Raw genomic sequence first — 20,575 nt, forward strand, 5'->3', positions numbered from 1 at the left:
ATGTTTTCTGGAAGGCTTTCGAGAAGGTTGCACCTACATGGCCAAAAACATCGCCAGACCATTCACATATATCGAAAAATTGTTTGGGGAGACTGTCCAGTAATATCTTTTTCGAGGGGTTTGGGGAATAATAAAGAACAATTAGCATTGGATAATTAAAGAAAAGGATAACTGAAGTTTCTAGAATTTAAAGGAAACCTAGAATTTCAGGATCCCTGGCCCCGACGCCCCGCCCCTTCATACGTCCCTGGGCCAGACCTTATTTTTTCTCATTTTTTTTGTCATGCACCAGCTTTTTCCGCATTCCTAGTGTGGCGAAATGATAATAGAAATTAGTGGTAATCGCAGCCTAGCAATCTTAATTAATTGGTTTTCTTTTTTTAGGTTTGGATATGAAAGAATTGTACTATGTTCAGGAAGGTGTAGTAAATGAATATGCATTGAATTTTGTTGTGCCAGTTTGGGAAAATATTTCAAGTCTTCATTTCGCCTGGCAAGCTGTGAAAAATGTTCAAGTAAGTTGAAATATGTTATGTTATGCAGTTGTGCAAGGGGGGGGGGCAAAATGTATTTTTCAGAACTTTTGGGAGGGGGAAATAATCTATAATATAATAGTCCCCCTTTCACTGCTAGATGGTGCCCCTTGTTTTTGTGCTGTCTTAACTTAAATAGTAAAAGACAAATTATTTAAAAATGAAAGCGAGGACCAAAGTTAAAATTTAAACAGAAAAATACTAAAAACCAGGAAGGCTGTCGCCCCTTACCCCCACATTTATTATAAAGTTTAGCTTCTTGTTGGAACGATGCTTCGATAATGAAAGGATTATTTAGTTTTTTCCCCTTTATTTATTTCATTTAGTTTTATTTCCTTTTATTATCTGTAAGATGTTATAAATGTAATTGAAAATATCTACTTAACTTTTAAGAAAATTGTGGCCTGCTTTTCTTGTATGTATTAACCTTTTGTTGTCTTGCTTGAGTGGCTTCTTAGTGGTGATGGACTAAATACAGATAGGACAACTTTTATTTCTTCTGTTGAATAGGCCCACTTGGTACTTGTCGGTTATTTGAAACACACCCAAGAAATAAAGTTAGTTTAATTGTAATGAAATATAACAAAACATTGTGGTAAAGCAATACTTTAGAAGCAAAATTATGGAAACCTAACCTGACCTAACCTACCCTACTCCCCCTTATGTGCAAATATATAGCCTAAAATATACAAATCCAATGCATTATGTGCAAGTCCAATACATTGTATCATCCGCCACTTGGGGGTGCTACCATTTCGACTAACCGTCACAAGCACTAAACGTCATAACATCTAACCATTATAACATCGACAAAAAATTTATAACTTTATATAAAAGTAATAAGTATATAATAGTTTAGCAACAAATTTCGGCTATATATTTGTCCTGATATTGCCCTTTCGGCTATATATTTGTCCTGACGGAAATATTGACCTGATAATATTTTCCGTCCTGACGGTTAGATATTATGACGCTTTCCCCGTCACTTGTTTTCATAGCTATGAAACCGGTTTACTGAGAGGTAACCAGAGCGTGATTCTTGAATGTGTTTCCAGTAACCGACAAATACCAAATACTTTGCTTTTACTAATGTTTGACGGCCCTTATTTTGAGACCACCTCCAGATTCTTTTGCTTATTGAGCTTTGATGCTACGAAGGTATTACCTTGTCATCATCGAATATCTGTCGGTTTTGGATAAATGACGCATAAAACGGGTTTCACTTTTGTTTACATACAGAAATGCTGAAAACAAAAAAAACGTGTTTTTTACTGTTTCTAACTGTTAAACCAATAAGTTATTTCAAAATTTATTTTTAATGTTGATATTTTACCAAAATATATTATTTACTTTTGTTTTAAGTATTGTAGAAAGTGTTTTTTTTATGAAAAATTTTTGATTTCCATTATAAGGAATTTTCTTACTGAAACTGTCACAAGCGTTTTGCATTAAGATCATTAATAAATTAAATACTGAAGTGATAAAATATCAAATTAAATACCTATAATAATGGTTTATATATCATATACCGATCGCTTCTCGGTCGGTATATTATATATCATGACCGTTTCTAAAGTCCCATCATTAGAGAGTTTTTATCCCGCGAGAGTTTTTACTTAGTCACCATTATAAATCCGCTATGTTTTATTCATGGAACTTCAACTAATCAGATTGTTTAGAAGTTTAAGGATTTTTTTTTAAGTTTCGAGCTAAATTCTGGGTATCTGGGTATGGGTATCCGTGTACAATTATTTTCAGAGCTTAGGTTTCACAGGCAGTGAATTTACAATGTGAGATATATGTCGACAAAAATATAATATTCTCCCTTGACCAATTACGTAAAGAAACTTTCAGTTTTATTTTAGTTACTAATGTAATTCAAACTTCCAATTGTCTGATCAGCTCAGCTTTATACGTTCCAATATAGTTTCAAGTTTTAGTATAGAAACTACACAGAGTTGCCTAACATTAATAAAAGTAAATAGAAACCAAATAAAAAGACAAGATTCCAAATAAAAAAAGAACGGTATTAAGACTAAATAGTAACAGAAGTTATCTTATAGAAAAATCCCCGTGAGCGCTTGAGGTCTATTTATTTAAGCCCATATGGAGCCAAAATAAATAAATCAATAAAAATCAATACAATAAATATAATAATATAAATAAATAATAAATCAATATATATATAATCAATAATAAATCAGTAAAATAAATCAATATAGGTTATTATCAATAATAAATCAGTAAAATGAATCAATAAATAAGTCAAGCGATTCATAAATATCATAAAAAGGGTCTGTATAGAGCCACCCAGTTATAGACGTTATCACCACGTGGTAGTGCATTCGTTCTTAAGCATATATGTCTATGCAAGGCCGTATCTAGGGGGGGTTAGGGGTTTTGATCACCCCACCCCCCAACGAAATATTTGTCTGACTCGTAAAAACATAACCGAAATGAACATTAACATATTTATTAGGGGTTTTGATCACCCTCCCCCCCATGAAATATTAGTCCGACTCGTTAAAACATAACCGAAATGAATATAAACAAATTTTTGATGTATTTTTAAAGTTTCTTTTTGTAACTCCCCTCCCCTAATAAAATCCTGACACGTTCTTGGTTCTGTTCTGTCCATGCATGATTTAAATTTTAAAGCCAAACTAAACTTTAGCGTAAATAAGGACTTGAGGGGAGATGTAGCCCCCTCATATTCAGGATAAATTTCAAATTGATGTAAGAAACGAACAGAAAAAACGCGTTTTCCAAATAAATGTAAAGAGCAAAGTTAAAACTTACATTGAATGTAGATTTTATGTAATTTGTATTTGTAAGTCCCTGCTCCCCAAATTCCCACTCTTTAGGCCAAATTCTGACTAGTTCTTTCCTGAAAACATGTTAGAATGACATAAATATAGCCTGTTGGCAATTTTCAGTGTTATATTTGCCGATTGTCTTAAAAAATACAAAACCTTTCACTCTCAAAGAAATGGAATAAAAAGCTAAAATTTTTGCGGTGTTCTTTTCGTATTTGACCTTTCATTTTTGAAGCATAGATAAAAGAATCAGAACTTAAGCGTAAATAGTAAGGGGCTGGTAACTCCCCCCACAGTATAATTTAAGCTCGTCTTCAGTTTTGCCTTTGCTCTTTAATTTTAGTTGGAAATCTTTGTATTTAATATTTATTAGCAAATTTAAATATCTAGTTGAATAGTCAATTTAAATGTCTGTTTGAATTATTAGTCAAAACAAAGAATTTAACGATATAATAATTTGTTGAACTAAGGTTAAGTCTAAGGATGAAAATACTTCATTTAATAATTTAGTATTTAATAGTTTTTTTTTTCAATTTAATTCTGTTTGACAGTTTGAAGACTTGTGTTCTAAAGACTGACGTATTTCAGAGCCATGAGCTTCTTTAAGCTTAATGAGCTTCATGAGCATCTTTTCCAAGTCCTCAATCTTCTTTGAACTTCGTCAATTTAGCATCCTGTTTTCTATTCTATCTACATCCTACCTTTTGCTTCTACCATTAATAATTTTCATGACCCTTCTTAGTCAAGTTAATTCTATGACTCTTTTATTGTAATTTTCAAACAGTTCGTGGTAACGAACTGTAAGTAAGGAGCGACCCGGCTCAATGATAACCAAAACTCTAAAAAACGGGATTTTGATATCAATAGATACATCAAAAGAATTATATTTTAATTCTGATTTCAAATATATAAGTTTCATCAATTTTAATCTTACCCATCAAAAGTTACGCGCCTGAGAAACTTTGGCTGATTTTCGAAAAAAGGGGGAAAGACTCCCTAAAAGTTATAGAATATTAATGAAAATCACACCATCATATTCAGCGTATCAGAGAACCCTACTTTAGATGTTTCAAGCTCCTATCTACAAAAATGTTTAATTTTTCATTTTTTGCCAGAATAAACATCACGGTTGGTTTTTTATTTTTTTTTTTTTTTTTTTTTTCCAGGGGTGATCGTATAGACCCAGTGGTGCAATAAAATAGTTGGAGGGCGCATTTGCACTGAAATTAAAATTTATGTTGCCCTTTTTAAGTGACCAAAAAAAATGGAGGGCAACTAGGCCCCCTCCCACGCTCATGTTTTTCCCAAAGTCACCCGATCAAAATTTTGAGATAGCCATTTTGTTCAGCATGGTCGAAAATATGATAAAAATGTCTTTTAGGATGACTTGATCCCCCAAAGTCCCCAGGGGGAGGGCTGAAAGTTATGAACTTTACTCAATGTTAACATATAGTATTGGTTATTGGGAAGTATACAGACTTTTTCAGAGGAGATTTTTTCTGGTAGGTGGGGGAAGGAGAGGGTCGGGGGCTATATGGAAGGATCTTTCCATGAAGGAAGTTTTCATGGGGGAAGGGACATTGCTATGAAGGGGGCGCCGGATTTCCCAGCATTATTAAAGAAAAAGATCAGGAATTAAATAAAAAAAAACAAGTTTTTCAACTGATCAACTGATTGTGATTAAGAGGTCATTTTTAAAGAACTAGAAAAAAAAATTCGAACTATAGTTTAAAGAGCAGGGTATTGACTAGGGGGCGAACCCCCTAGTATAGGCCTACGTGTTAAAAATTTATGAATATAGAACGTAGTTAATTAAGTTAATTATAAGTTACGTATATTTATTAATAATAAAAAATTTATTAAATAAAATTAAACAATTTTCGAAAAAGCAATTTAACAAAATATAATATTCAAATTTTGTTTTAATTATTCATGTACGGTGAGCCAAAATCAACACCTGCATTAATTCAAAAACGTTCAAAAATTAAATTAAAAAAAAACAAGTTTTTTTAACTGAAAGTAAGGAACGACGTTAAAACTTAAAACTAACAGAAATTATTCCGTATATGAAAGGGGCTGTCCCCTCCTCAACGCCTCGCTCTTTACGCTAAAGTTTGACTTTCTCACAACTCTATTTTTTTAAACAATAAAAAAACTTTAGCGTAAAGAGCGAGGCGTTGAGGAGGGGACAGCCCCCTTCATAAGTTTTAACGTCGTTCCTTACTTTCAGTTAAAAAAACTTGTTTTTTTTATTTAATTTTTCAAGTTTAAAATCCAAAGTATTTTTATAATGGGAACGAGGAGCATGTACATACCGAAGCTATAGCTACCGTGAAAATTCAAGTTAAATTCCAGTAAATATAAAACTGGTCGTATCATCATTTCATGTTGTAAAAGCTTCAAGGTAAAAAAGTCTTCTACATTAAAGTGATTAGTGCTATATACGAGAATAACTCTGCAGTGGTTAGTAGAAATGAGGTTATTAGCTGGTTTCGGATTAAATCAGGAGCTAAGCAGTGTTCTGTTTTATTCTTATTAATTAAAAAAACTTTTTCCACAAAATAAGTTTTTTCCACTGAAAAAATAAATTTTTTGTTACTTTTATAACTTTAATAAATCAAATAATATTAACATTTTGATTACTAAATATCAATTTACGTAGGCTATATTAAACTGACAATGCATATCCACTTTTGGTTTTTTAAGCTAACTGCAAATTTTGTTCTGGCCTGGGGAAGTCATAGGGGTTTTGAGTCCTGCTCATTTTAATTACTTCTTGTTTTGAGCTTGGCTTGGTTATTTATTGTAGTTTCTGCTTGTTTTGGGTTTCATTTATTTATCGGTGCTGATTTGTGGTAGTTTCACGCTTGGTAGATTATTTGATTTTATTTTTGCTAATTTTTTGTTTAATGGAGTTCTTTACTTTTCTTTGAAAAACTTATTTTGTGGAAAAAGTTTTTTAAATTAATAGTTCGTTTTATATTGACATAGTCTTTTCAGAGAAAAAGAAAATAATACTTTAAATCTCTTCGTTTTTTTTAAGAATTTATAGTTTGGCCTGCTATTTGTATGCTGGAGAAAAATTTTCAGCAATTTTTAACAACATACACCTTTTTAAAATTCTGGACACAAATAGTAGTGTTTAATTTAATTTCATATCTACTCTAGTTGACCTGAAATAGAGAACAGGATTATATTCGCAAAAAAATCTATGTACCTTCTTTGATTGCTCGAATACACTTACGCTATTTTGATTCGGCTAAATTTTAAGAGAAGAAGTAACCCCAAAAGTTTGAACATGATACCCTCGGTCGTTCTTGGGATACTGCTAAGATGCCTTATTGAGAATTAGCATTAACACAGTGCATTTTGATTTAATCTTATGACAACATTTAGTTTCTAAACATAAAGAAAAAGGGAAGGGTGAGCGTGGGAGGGGTATTAGTTTCCCTCCAATCACTTTCGACTCTTAAAAAGGGCATCAACCCTTTCTATTTTCAATCGAATGAGCCCTTTTCGAAGTTCCTACGACAACTCCTTTGATACAAAGTGCCCTGGTCTAAACAACAACAACAACAAAAAAATAATACATTATATCCACATCGATGTTTACTATAAAAATGTCAAGCCTTCCAATTACTTTCGACTATTAAAAAGAGCACTAGGCCTTTCGAATTCTAATCGAATGAGCCTTTTTCGAGTTTCTACGACAACACTTCCTATAAACACCTTATATGGCCCCAGGGCATAAATTACAACTCTTACCCTAAGGGCTGTGAGGGTGACTGTCATCCTCTAAAACCTAATTTCCAGAACTTTCAACTACGTTACACAAAATGGCTATCTCAAAATTTTGATTGGATGTGTCTCGGAAAATGGTGGGCGTGAGAGGGGCGTTAGTCTTTCTCCAATCACTTTCAACTATTAAAAAGGGCACTAGCCCTTTCAATTTCCAATCAAATGAGCCCTTTTTCAAGTTTCAACGCTTTCAATAAAAACCTTATATGCCCCCAGGGCAAAACTTACAACCCTTGCCCTGAGGGCTTTGAGGAGGTTGTCATCCTCAAAGACCTAATTTCCAGAACCTAAAACTACGTTGAACAAAATTGCTATCTCACAATTTTGATCGGATGTATTGGGGGGAATGATGGACGTGGGGGGCTAGTTTCCCTCCAATAACTTTTGATTATTAAAAAGGGCACTAGCCCTTCTAATTTACAATTTAATGAGCTTGTTTTGAAGTTTCTACGACAACGCATTATATAAAAACCTTATATACTCCCATGCCATAACTTAAAACCCTTGCCCTGAGGGTTGTGAGGGAGTGTCCTCCTCAGAAATATATTTTCCATTTGGAAAACAACTACGCTGAACAAAATGGCTATCTCAAAATTTTGATTGGAAGTGTTTGGGGGAATGATGGGCGTGGGGGGAGGGGGCGAGTTGTCCTCAAATCACTTTCGACTAATAAAAAGGACACTAGCCCTTTGAATTTCCAATCGAATGAGCCAGTTTTTAAGTTTCTATGACAACGCCTTCTATAAAAATCGTATAGGCCCCCGGGGCATAACTAAAAACCCTTGCCCTGAGGGTTGTGGGGGAGTGTCCTCCTCAAAAACATATTTTCTATCTGGAAATCAACTACGTTGAACAAAATGTCTATCTCAAGATGTTGATTGGATGTGTTTGGGGGAATGATGGGCGGGGGGGGGGGGGGCTAGTTGCCCTCCGATCACTTTCGACTATTAAAAAGGGTACTAGCCCTTTGAATTTCCAATCGAATGAGCCTGTTTTGAAGTTTCTACAACAACGCCTTCTATAAAAACTTATATGCCCCCCGGGCATAACTGAAAACCCTTGTCCTGAGGGTTGTGGGGGAGTTTCCTCCTCAAAAACATATTTTCTATCTGGAAATCAACTACGCTGAACAAAATATCTATCTCAAAATTCTGATTGGATGTATTTGGGGGAATGATGGACGTGGGGGGGGGGGAGCTAGTTGCACTCAAATCACTTTTGACTATTAAAAAGGGTACTAGCCCTTTCAATTTCCAATCGAATGAGCCTGTTTTGAAGTTTCTACGACAATGCCTTCGATAAAAACCTTATTATGCCACCAGGGCATAACTTAAAACCCTTGCCCTGAGGGTTGTGGGGGAGTGTCCTCCTCAAAAACATATTTTCTATTAGGAAATCAATTACGCTGAACAAAATGGCTATCTCAAAAATTTTTATTGGATGTGTTTGGGGAAATGATGGGCGTGGGGGGGTGCTAGTTGCCCTCCAATCACTTTCGACTATTAAAAAGGGCACTAGCCACTCCCATTTCCAATCGAATGAGCCCTTTTCGAAGTTTCTACGACAACTCCTTTGATAGGAAGTGCCCGGATGGAGAAAAAAACCAAAAACACATTGTGCCCACATCGTTCTTTACTTAGGCAGCACTAGCGCGCTGCCTATGATTTATATGAATCATTTTGATTGATTTTGTCTTAAGTGTCACAGGAAAGGCAATGGAAGAACACGGACTAGAATGGGTAAGAAAAACTATCCTGGAGTTAAATTATGCTAATGATTTCAGCATCCTATGTGAAAGTTAGAGGCAAATTAACTGAACTTTTAGAGGTTTTGCAAGTTCAGGGTGCTAGAATAGGCTTGAAGATTAATGTTAATAAAACTAAGTCGCTAAGGCTAGGAAAACGTGAAGATGAAAAGGTGACTTTGAGTAACGAAAAGATCGATCAGTGAACAGCTTTACTTACCATGGTAGTACTATTAATAAAAACGGTGGGTGCAGTCATAATGCTAAAAGTAGAATAACCAAGGCCCAGGTTGTTTTTTCACGGTTGAAAAAGGTTTAAAGGATAGGAAAATAAGTCTGCGAACCAAGATTAGAATATCGGAAGCTACAGTGATGACAGTGGTCAAATAGGGTTCTGAAGCGTGGGTGCTCCGAAAAACGGAGGAGAATTTGCTAGATGTTTTCCAGAGAGATTGCCTACGGGTTGTTTTGGGTATTCGACTGACTGACCATTTCTCAAACAGTAAACTGTACAAAAAATGCAGCTCAATCCCGCTTTCTAGGGCTATAATGAGATAAAGGATGAGATGGCTAGGACGCTTTTTGCGGATGAAGGATGATAAATTGTCAAAGATTGTCCTTGTCGGCCGACCGTCTAGGGCCAAACGAAAAGCTGGGCGTTGCAGAATGAGGTGGGAGGATGTCGTAGGTAGAGAAATTAGGGAAATCGAAACTTCTTTGAAGGGTGTAAAGAGGCATTGAATAGATTGGGACGAAGGAAAACCGTGCGTAACTGTGGTGGTCTCAGGCAGCTTTATGCTGCAGTGAGTTAGTAGTAGTAGTAGTATAGTTGGAGCAAGTATGTCCTGTTTGGTCTTACGGCTAGAGAATTGAACTGAAACTTTCAGAGACATTTTTTTTTGTCGGGGGAGGGGGGAGGCAAGGTGATCTTGGATTTTTGTTTCACGTTGGAGGGGGGGGGGTATCTGATCCTCATAGAAGTGTGTCCTTCACTTTTTTTTCGTCATCTGACAGGCTTTGTTTCTATTATTTATATATTTTGCTTCAGTGCATGACTTTATAATGATTTCTCTTTCTTCTTCATAATCTGCTAACAATAGAAGGAAAAAAAAATCTATGTCACGATTTCTACTGTATTTTTTACTTTGGTTTTGATAAGTCATTTATTTGAGTAAGATGTTGTCTTTATCATGCAAATTACCTTTTTCTAACATCCATCTTTGGGGACAGTTGAATTCAAAACGGTAGCTTTGTGCAACTGGAAACACAAAACATGTTGGACGTTTTTTTTTTACAGAACTATTAACCACCAATAGCGTGTTCTCGTCAATATTACTATATTAAACAATTTTTTATTTGTTCATCAGGGAGAATGATAAATGAATAGGCTATTAAACAACGCATTAAACTAAAACGGTACATTTGAACCGTTCTTATAGAGTAATTTCTCATTGCTTTAATTTTGCACACTAAAGAATATACGAGGGGTTTCCCACTTTAAAAATCATGTAGAGTATCAATCAATATCTTTATTGCCCGCATAGCAAAGGCTTGGAGAGTCCTTGAACAAAAAAAATATGTGGACGAGCAAGAAATCTGGAGGGACCGAAACAAAATCAGATTTTATGTTGCAACTATCCCATATCTGAGGTAGGCCTACTATCTGCTTGTAAGACATGGCCGATAAAAGCAGAAGGGACAAAAGTTTCGGACATTTTTGACGACCGCTACCTGTGTTATATTCTCCGCTTCAATAGATGGGACATAATCTCAAATAATGAAGTAAGGAGGTGCTGTGGCCAATCCAAACAAGTCTCACTCGTTATCAAAAGACGTCACCTAAAGCTCCTTGGCCACAGTTTGCGTCGTCTCGCTGGTATGATATGTTGAGATGCCTTGTCTGCAAAGCAGGACCTTCCGGGAACAAAAACCAGGAGGTCAAAAGAAGAACCTTTGACAAAAACTCAAGGAAGATCTGGAAGTGTGGGGAGGGAGGGTGGCCAGAGACAGCTTCAAAGATGAGATAAAGACTGGCTGATGATATCCTGAGAAGCTGCAGCCGTTCAAATAAAATTATCAGCAGAAGTCATTCCAAAGTCCAATGGTGCCGGAATACATGGTCTGGTTCCTGTCGAAAACTGTAGAAACAAATATTCATGTAGTTCAGGATCATTCTGATCTATTTGGGAAAAACGGTAAATTTGGATCTAGACGAACGTGAAGAGACGTAAGAGATTACTACCTCTTACATCCTCGTAATGTTACTATTTAGTAACTGGGTGAAATCCAACCTTTGCAAGAGATAACGGCTACCTAAATTCTTGTGTTCAGGACGTGTTGTTGAATCTCAACATAACATGATAGAAGCTATGAGTAGGCAAGTTGTCCCAGTGTCGCCATTCTGGGGCCTAACCTAACTTTTTTTTTAAAGGGAATTTCTCCATTCTTGCCAGCATGAAATCACCAGAAGTAGCCGTGAGATAGGAATAAAATTTGATTGAAACGAAGACATGGTGTGTGACTTGTAAGTTTTTTGGACCCAGAGCTGATGTCACCTCTTTAAGTAATAGGTGGGAGGGTTAATACATTTCAATTTAGAACGGGCTCTTGGAATGCAACAGAAATTTGTGGATAGGCGAGTGGTGTTTCCAATTTTAGGTTTGGCTGGCGGATCTCTGTCGGCGGAGATGATGCTTAAACTTTTGTCATCGGTACGTCTACCAGATAAACTGTTGAGTATGCCATAGTTGTGGATGATAAATAACATGGAACGTCTTAGTTAATCTTTGTGGGTCTGGGATAAATTTCAGCTTTTTGTTAAGGGAACGGGGTGAGTCGTATCTAAATTATAGTCATCAGGGTATTTGCAAAAGGAATTGTAGAAACTCGTACAACCATAGTCGGAAGTAGCAGATAGAACACCCGTTGTCCCGTTTTAGAGGATTTGACATTGAATGGAGGAAGAAGGGGGCCATTAATTCTTGCCATACGTACCTTAACCAGGAGGGATCAAGTAATGTCAACCAACCTAGTGGGAACTAAGAACTATGTACATTCTTTTTTATTTGTTTTTGTTACAGATCTTACCTCTTTTGAAAGAGAGGAGGAGGGGGAAAACATAAAACCCTCCAGTTCCATTAACGGTGCATAGGGCGTAGACAATTGTTGGCGTTTAGTTTGCTAGGTCTTTTTTACAGGGACAAGTAGCAAGCCTATTACCCAACCTTGGCAGTTGGGGGTAGAGCCCCGGACTTCGTATTGCCAAACGTCTAAAAACCCTCTCTGCTTCCTGGGGCTAAGGAACGAATGAAGGGGACGTCGATATTTTGTTTTATCAGCCTAGTATATAGAAGGATTGTTATGATTTCTTCGGACAAACTAGGTCAACCTCTATACATTAGTGTATGGTACCTGCGGTTAATCGTACCTCTGTCATACCTCTGGGTATGAGGTGTCAATTGAGTTAGGTGGGAATTAGCGACTAAGAATTTTGCTGGATCTACAGAGTGCTCGAGTCAGATAAATAGAAATTGTTTGTCATTTAATTTGCATTTAATTTTTTCATATTTTTAGTTATTTTTCTTTTTTTATATATATTGCTTTGTAGGTTTTTTTGCCATTGTTTTCACTTCTCTATTAATAGAGAAGTCTTGTCTTGAGGTCTTGTTTCTACTAGTTCTGCAATCCAAAGAAAACGGGAAAGTGGAGGCTTTGACGAATTAAGGCTGTTATATTTTAATTTTATGATTTAATGTCATGATATAATTTTAATTAAATTTAATTTTATCGGAATAAAAATTGTATGAACTACATGCAGTACAGCAGTCCGTAGTCGAATCAAAAATATGATAAAACGTATCATTGTCGAACTAGATGGCATTCGAGATTGTACTTATCTCGGGGGGATTTACTTGAGTTTCTAGGCTACTGAGTTCCCACATTTTTGGGCGGGATTTAAAACTAAATTTGAGAACCAAAAGCTTTAATCTTCATGCGAAGCTTCAGAGTCCGTGCTGTCCCTAGAAAGTTGGTGTATTTGACACCTCCTCCCCAAAAGATAATTTGCTAAAACGGGCGTAATTTGCTATGGGGCAGGGAGAGGGGGGGGACAACTGCCCCTCCAAGACCTTGGTTTGCCCCCCCCCGCCCCTGACCTTTGGTTTGTACACCGATTATAAAGTACTTTATAGTACTAAATAGTACCTTTATTTTACCTAATGTCTTATTTTTAAGTTTTTACTGTCATTTTCACTTGATTTTGAAAATTGGCTCCAATTTTACCCCGCCCTCAGAATTTTGACGAAATTACGCCACTGCTCTTCAGCTTAAAATTAATAAAAAAAAAGAGGAATAATATGACACTTTTTGGATCTTTAACTGCTAAAATTTGAAGATTTTTTTTTCATAGTTGACCTCCTGCCCTCCACAAGTTAAATCCTCGATACAACCCTGTTGAGGATGTGGCTATTATACGATTGCGACCGGCTATCAAAAGTTTGTCTTTCGAAGTGTTTGTTTTTGCATTGTTTATAAGAAGTCCTAATTTTTATTATATATTTTACAGAATGATTTTTGTAAACTAAGTTTTGTCCTAATACACGAACAAATTAGTCAAGCAAGATTTTAAGATTTAAACAAGATTGAAAAAAGGGTTTCTCACTTCGCTGAACAATATTTAAACTTTAGTTTTTTTGGGTTTATTGGGGGGAAAAAGGTACCTAGTTTAGGTTAGGTTACGCATTATATATGCTATGCTGTTACTTGTGCATTATACGGTACCCACGAAAGATGTCAAGTTTGGTTAATGCTAATGAAATATAATAAAATAGGATGAATATATAATAGTTTAGAAACAAATTTGGGCTATATATTTGCACATTAGGGGGGGGGGGGGGTGAGGGTAAAACATAGAATATATTAAATACCTAATCTAACCTAACCAAGGTACCCCCCCCCCTTAACCCCCAAAAAACAACAGTTAAAATATTGTAACCGCAATTTTAAATTACCCTTTGCCATCCATTTATCTAGCAAATACCCGTTTGTCTGATTTCCTGTAGTAGTTCCTTGTACAGTATATAGCGGTGGGTGACATATAATGCTCAAGTACCACTATGCTTAACCCTACCCTCCTAATGTGCAAATATATAACCGAAATTTGTTTCTAAACTATTATATTTTTATCCTATTTTGTTTTATTTCATTAGCATTAACCAAACTTCACTTCTCGCGTGTTTTACAGATAATAGAACAGTACCAAAAATTATATTCAAAACGAGTTTTTGAAAGATTTGATCTCCATTCGAAAATCAGAAAAGAAAGGCAGTCGCAAATTAACTAGGTTGTGAAAAATATCATATTTCAACCGACTTATTAAAAGATTATATCTCGCCTTGGTCACTGAAGTTAATTTTTGTCTGATAAGCATTCCATGCGTGTTGGATACATTATGTGGAAAAAAAACGGTTTTTAAATTGAAAGTAAGGAGTATTAAGGAGTTCTTTAAAAGTTCTAAAAAAAACTTTAGCGTAAAGAGTGATGTATTAAGGAGGGGGCAATCCCCTCATTTACGTAATAATTTCTATTCGTTTTAAGTTTTAATGGCCCCCTCCATGGAAAATTCCCCTACCCCATGACAAATTCCTTCTTGAAAAGATCCTCCTATGTAAAGCCCCCGGGAAATATCTCTATACTTCCCAATAACCAATACCATACGTAAACAGTGGGCAAAGGTCATAGCTTGCAACCCCTCTTTTAGGGACTGTGGGGGATCAAATCATCCTCAAAGACATAGTTATTAGATGTTTGGACTATGCTGAAGAAAATGCCTTTCTCAAACTTTGACTTCTAGGAAAAAAGGGGCATAGGGGAGCTGCCTTCTAATATTTTTGGTCCCTTAAAAAGGGCACTAGAACTTTTGATTTCTGATCAAATGAACCCTCTACCAATCTTCTAGGGTCACTGGTATGATTCAATCAGCCTTTGGAAAAAAAAAATTAAATAAACGCGCATCCGTGATCTTTCTTCTGGCAAAAAAAAAAAATAATGCCTCTGATAGGAACTTGAAACCTCTACAGTAGGGTTTTCTGATATGCTGAAGCCGACGGTAGGATTTTAATTAGGATTACTTGATACTTTGGGGAGGGGGGTCCCCTTTTTTTAAAATTGGGCAAATTTTCTCAGGCTCGTAATTTTTGATGGGTAAAATTAGGTGAATTTCATATATTTTTAATAAGCCTCAAAATTCGATTCTTTTGATGCACCTATTGTTATCAAGACTCTGTTTCTTGGAGTTTCGGTTAGAGCCGCATCGCTCTTTACTTACAGTTCGTTACCACGAACTGTTTAGTAAAAGTAACTATCCTTGAGAAAATAAAATAGACGCTGCCCAGCTGCAGCAATTCAAAAGATGTTGTAACACTATTTTGAAAAGTTGGCTGAACATCCCACCCCTCAAACAAAGGCGAACTTTTGGGGATCCAGCAGATTGGGGGTTATTGGTGAGGGGGCCCTGGGCTCTGAAATTTTAAGGAGGGAAAGTTTCAAATAAATAATCTAACGGTTATTTTCGTTTGTAATTTTAGATTGTTTTATTTTAGTTGGAATAAAGTTGCTGGCGCAGTTATTAAATAATAATAATTAGTGAACGAATAATAAATTAATAAAATAAATTAAACAATAAAATAGTTAATAATATTTAAATAATTTGAATAATAAATTAAAAAACGGATAAAAAGTAATATATTAATCAATTAATTATTTGAAAATAATTTTGTTAATAAATGGAAATTTTGTTAAAATTTAACCTAAAAATCTTGTGGGAGATGGTGGGTGGGGGGGTGCTAATAAAGATTAAGCCCCGGGTGCAGGAGAGGCTAAAACCGCCATTGCCCTCAAACAAAGTAAATTCCACCTATTTCTTCAGTGATTTTTTTCCTTAAGTCTTATTTATTTCTTAAAGATGATTAAAGTTTGAAGATTGTTTGTATACAAAAATTGTACAGAGAAAATGTAGTGGGATTTTTTTGGCAACTCGAAGACAGTTTTTGAAATATTAAAACAAAACATCATAAAAATGAACTTTTTTGTGTTTTTGGACGATGGTTTTAACACTGATTAATGAGCAAATCATGTATCAGTGGTTAATTGTACCATCTTGTGTAAATAGCACCCGTGAGGAGCTGATAATTAATCACAACTTGAAGCCACCGGAGGCCAACCTGACATTCTTGCATCCTCTCCTCCGTGCGTCACTAACCAGGCGATAATTTTCTCCAGGGGCGAATAACGTTGACATTGGGCGCATAGCTTAAGGTCATATTGATAAATAGGCCTGAATTGAAATTGTTCGACTTTTTGAGATAAAACAAACCTATAGCTTCAATGAAAGCTTTATCAGAATCTTCAGTGCTTTGGCATAGTGCCAAACGATGCGTAGACATAAAGCTAGAAAAGCTTCAACCCTTATTCTCCTTTTGATAAGACCCAGAATGTGCAAAACGCGCAATGTTTTGTAATCTCCAGAAACTTATTCAACATTTGTTCTGTTCTGGCAAAAAATAACCTCACCTCAGATTTTAACCCCCCTCCCCCAAAAGAATTGTTGGGTCATCAGGCTGTTTTTTTTTAAATGGTTATTCTTATTATAAGAGGCAACGCTATAGCGTTGCCTACAGTAAAGGCCTTACGGCTCCAATGTTTTATTATTTATTAATTAAAAAAAAAACTTTTCGAAAAATAAGTTTTTCAAAGAAAAGTAAAGGCCATTTTAAACTTAAGCTCAGGAGATACAAATAACTGTTAAAATTAAAACTCAAAACGACCAGAAATTACTATTAAAGAATAAATGAAACCCAAAACGAACAAAAATTAAATAAACAATCATAGCAAAAAACATACAACAAGTAATAAGATAAATGAATAAATATATCTGAAAGCGAGTAATGATTAGATTGAATATGTCAATCAAGCTTAAAACAAAAAAAAATATTTTCCTACTGAAGTATAAATGAAACTTAAAACGAACAGAAATTAAATAAACGATCAATGCAAACAAACATACAATAGATATTAATGTAAATGAGTAAATAAATCTTAAAACGAGTGAAACTTAAATTGAACATGCAAATCAAGCTTGAAACGAAAAAAAATCACTACAAACAAGAGTTTGGATATCGCCTCCTTCTCTCACTGTAACAGTCTAAAACCTACTGCGTTTTTGGCGCTTTACTGAAAACTATATGCGTCTTGAACAGTTTCGGAAAATATAAACAACATTAAGTTGAATATTTGATGTATAGTGATATTAATTGTTGAAAGATCCATGAGTTCAAGAATTTATTTCACTGTAATTTTATTTTTATTTTCAATGCTGTAAGAACTGGAAAAGAAAATATTTTTAATATAATTCGTTTTCAGTTAAGCGCCAACGACGCAGTAGGCTTTTGGTTTTTATTTACAGTTAGGAAAGGAGGCAGTATCCAAACACTTGTTTGTAGTGAAACTATATTCGTCTTAAACAACTTTAAAAAGAGCTAATAAATTATACTGAATAATTGATGTATAATGGTATTACTTGCTGAAAGCTCATCAGTTCAAAACATTACTATAATTTTAATGTTTATTTTCAATTTTAAGTGCAGACGAAAATATTTGTCATAAAATTTGTTTTCAGTAAAGCGCCAATGACGCAGTAGGTTTTAGACACATAGCAATTTGGCTGGATGGCAATAGCAAGGACAAGAAATAACATTTTTTTTTCTTAGTCTTTAAAAAGAACTCTTTGCTCCTTATTCAGTACTCCATCACTAGTTTTTATTCATGTTTTCTAAGGAATTAGCTGAAGTTTGGGGATAGGGGGGGGGGCTATCCCCATCCTGAAGGAATTAGCTTTTGTGGAGGAATCAGCTGAAGGAATCCTGAAGGAATCAGCTGAAGGAATTAGCTTTTTCTAAGTAAAAGCTGATTGCTTTTACGGAACGACTCTGAAGCTGGTTTTATATGGATTATATCTAAATTATTTTGTCGTTTTCATGTTTTTAACTTTGTCAAATTTATCCTCCCCCCCTAAAAATGTACAGTTTCGCGAACACGTAAAAGTTCAAACGGGTATAAGTACTTTTATTAGACAGTGAAAACAAATATAGAAAATGTAGATATTTCGACCACTGGTGTATGTGGTCGGAATATCCAAATTTCTTATATCTGTTTTCACTGTCTAATAAAAATACTTATCCCCATGTAAAATTATATTTTTTCTTCATAGAAAGGCAGTGTGGTCTTTTCGTCGAAAATACAGTTTCGCGTTTCAAATTTTATCAAATAAAATTCTAAACCCAAATTTTACTTTTTTGTTCCATATTTTATTTCACCAGGCGCATTAAATCGCTTTATATCTCATTATTTGTCCAGTTTCGTTATTAGTTTTTATACATTTTTTCAAGGAAACAACGCACAGGTTTGATGAAATACATCAGGTTGTGGTCTTAGAAGGATTATTTAGTAAAATACTTTGTCTTCTGCATAAGGAAGCAAAGCCGTGTGCAGGGGGTTAGAGGATTTGACCCCCCCCCCCCGAAATGTTTGTCTGACTCGCAAAAACGTAACGAAAATGAATATAAACAAATTTTGGTGTTTTTTTAAATTGTATTCCCCCCCCCCCCCCCCTGAAAAAAAATCCTGGATACGACCCTGCAAGGAGGTACTGTTTTTAGCTTTCCTCTAAGTTTACTACTTCTCTCAAAAATACAATCTGTTATTTCAAATAAATTGAAAAGTAGGCGTCTGCTGCAAGTCAGTGCGCAAGTCAAGGCGTCTACAGTGCGCATCTGCTATAAGGCGAAATTGCTGAATAATCCCCCTATATACGACAAATTTACTCACATATTAGCACTCGCTCTTTATTCGCATTTAGATCACGATCTAGTCTATTTTATTCGTGAGAGAATGATTTGGTTTTTGTGTTTCTGCAAAATTTTAATAAAAAAATATTTTCCAAAAAAACTTTGAGAGACAAGTCAAGATCTATATATAGCCTTAAAGGTTTTGAGATAAATTTATATGCAAGTCAAACATGTATGGAATCGAAATTATTGTGCAAGATTTAATAAAAACTAAGACAAGAAAGAATTCAAACCCAAGATCAAAACAAACTTAAAAATAACGAAAATCACCCAAATTAGAATAGGACTACCGCCACTTAAAGGCTAAAATGTGATTTGTGCTTTACTGAAAACAAAATACATCTTGCACAGTTCTTACATCTTCTTACACAGTCAATCTACACCTTTTTACTTAGTCAGTGGTACTCTTTGGACATGATTGCCATGATTTTACTATCTGTACTGTCATACCTCACACCAAATTAATTTTCAATGAAGATACGACGTTTTGATAAGCAAGTATTAATGAGTTATTTGGCAGCCTTCTAGCTACACTCGTTATTAGATACCTTTTCTACACATAAAAGTCATTTAAAAAGACAGCAGGGCCACTGTGGCTAATTATCTGGCCTAATTTGCATAGGACAACTACACTGGGTGTGTTTTGTGATTAATTTTTGCATCGGTATAAATGACAGTCGAAATGGAATTGTATTTGTTACCTGTTGTCAGAGTTGCCCCCGGCCCGAGTAAAATTTAGGCTAGTCTATACTAGATTACAGACAATATTACTAAAAACGTGAACTTAAGTTGCATCTTCATTTGACTTTTTTTGGAAATGATATAAATGTAATTTTTAGCTTTTATAACTCAACGATGTAAAATTAAAATATTCTTCCTAGGGATAACTGTTAGTGCTTGTAAATTGTTTGTCGTAACTTGTACGAAGTGTTAATATCTAGTCAAAATATGGATATAGAATATAATATTTAGTCAACCACTTCACGTGCAGGGAGAGAGAGAGACAGTGAGAGAGAAAGAGAAAGAGAAAGAAAGAGAGAGAGAGAGAGAGAGAGAGAGAGCTACTTGCATAAAGGTTAGGTTAATATTAGAAGGGTTCCTCTGCACCCTGGAGTCCATAAAAACTACTTTTGCACAAACAACTGGCGGAAGGATCCAGGACTAATTTTCCAGACTTTCTGTTTCGCTTTTGAGCTTGTATTGTATAACACCATCTCTTCCAAATTACACCTTCACATGTCCATCTATGGTATATCTCAATTATTAAAGTACAAATGACCAAAGCACCAATAGATAATTTTGCCCCCCCCCTCCAACCCATTTTGGGTCTACTCATATCTGAAAACTGCGATTTCCCAAGATTATTCTTTGGTTGTTTAAAAATGATTTACTTTATAAGGCAGCACCATATGTTCGTCAGAGTTGCCACGTGTAGCCGTGAACATAAATGAACAGAACTACTTAGTTAAATTTGACAAAGCCTTTTTACCATAAAAATTCAAACACGAAGAATATGGTGGTTCCCAATGAAAGGTGCACTTTCGAAGAAAAGCTACACCTTCTTAACTTGTTGGTGCCATCAGTTTTTACCTTATTTTTCAGTGATTTTTCACATTTTTTTTACTACGATCGTGCCCATTACTGGCACGTGAACATAAATGAACAGAACTACTTAGTTAAATTTGACAAAGCCTTTTTACCATAAAAATTCAAACACGAAGAATATGGTGGTTCCCAATGAAAGGTGCACTTTCGAAGAAAAGCTACACCTTCTTAACTTGT

The 20,575-nt window shown here is 35.1% G+C and overlaps 1 protein-coding gene across 3 annotated transcripts in view; it reads left to right on the plus strand.

The window, feature by feature from the left end:
* The window catches only part of LOC148944029 (inactive tyrosine-protein kinase Dnt-like), a 190,152-nt gene that overhangs the window by 64,049 nt on the left and 105,528 nt on the right, over positions 1 to 20,575 (plus strand). For all 3 annotated transcript variants that reach the window (XM_089100310.1, XM_089100308.1, XM_089100309.1), the window contains exon 2: positions 385 to 515. In XM_089100310.1, the coding sequence (XP_088956436.1) occupies positions 385 to 515 (131 nt within the window). The remainder of the gene's footprint in view (positions 1 to 384; positions 516 to 20,575) is intronic.

Source organism: Artemia sp. Qi Xiang Cuo, chromosome 14, assembly GCF_049724085.1.
Source record: "Artemia sp. Qi Xiang Cuo chromosome 14, ASM4972408v1, whole genome shotgun sequence".
In the NCBI taxonomy this organism is placed as follows: Eukaryota; Metazoa; Arthropoda; class Branchiopoda; order Anostraca; family Artemiidae; genus Artemia; species Artemia sp. Qi Xiang Cuo.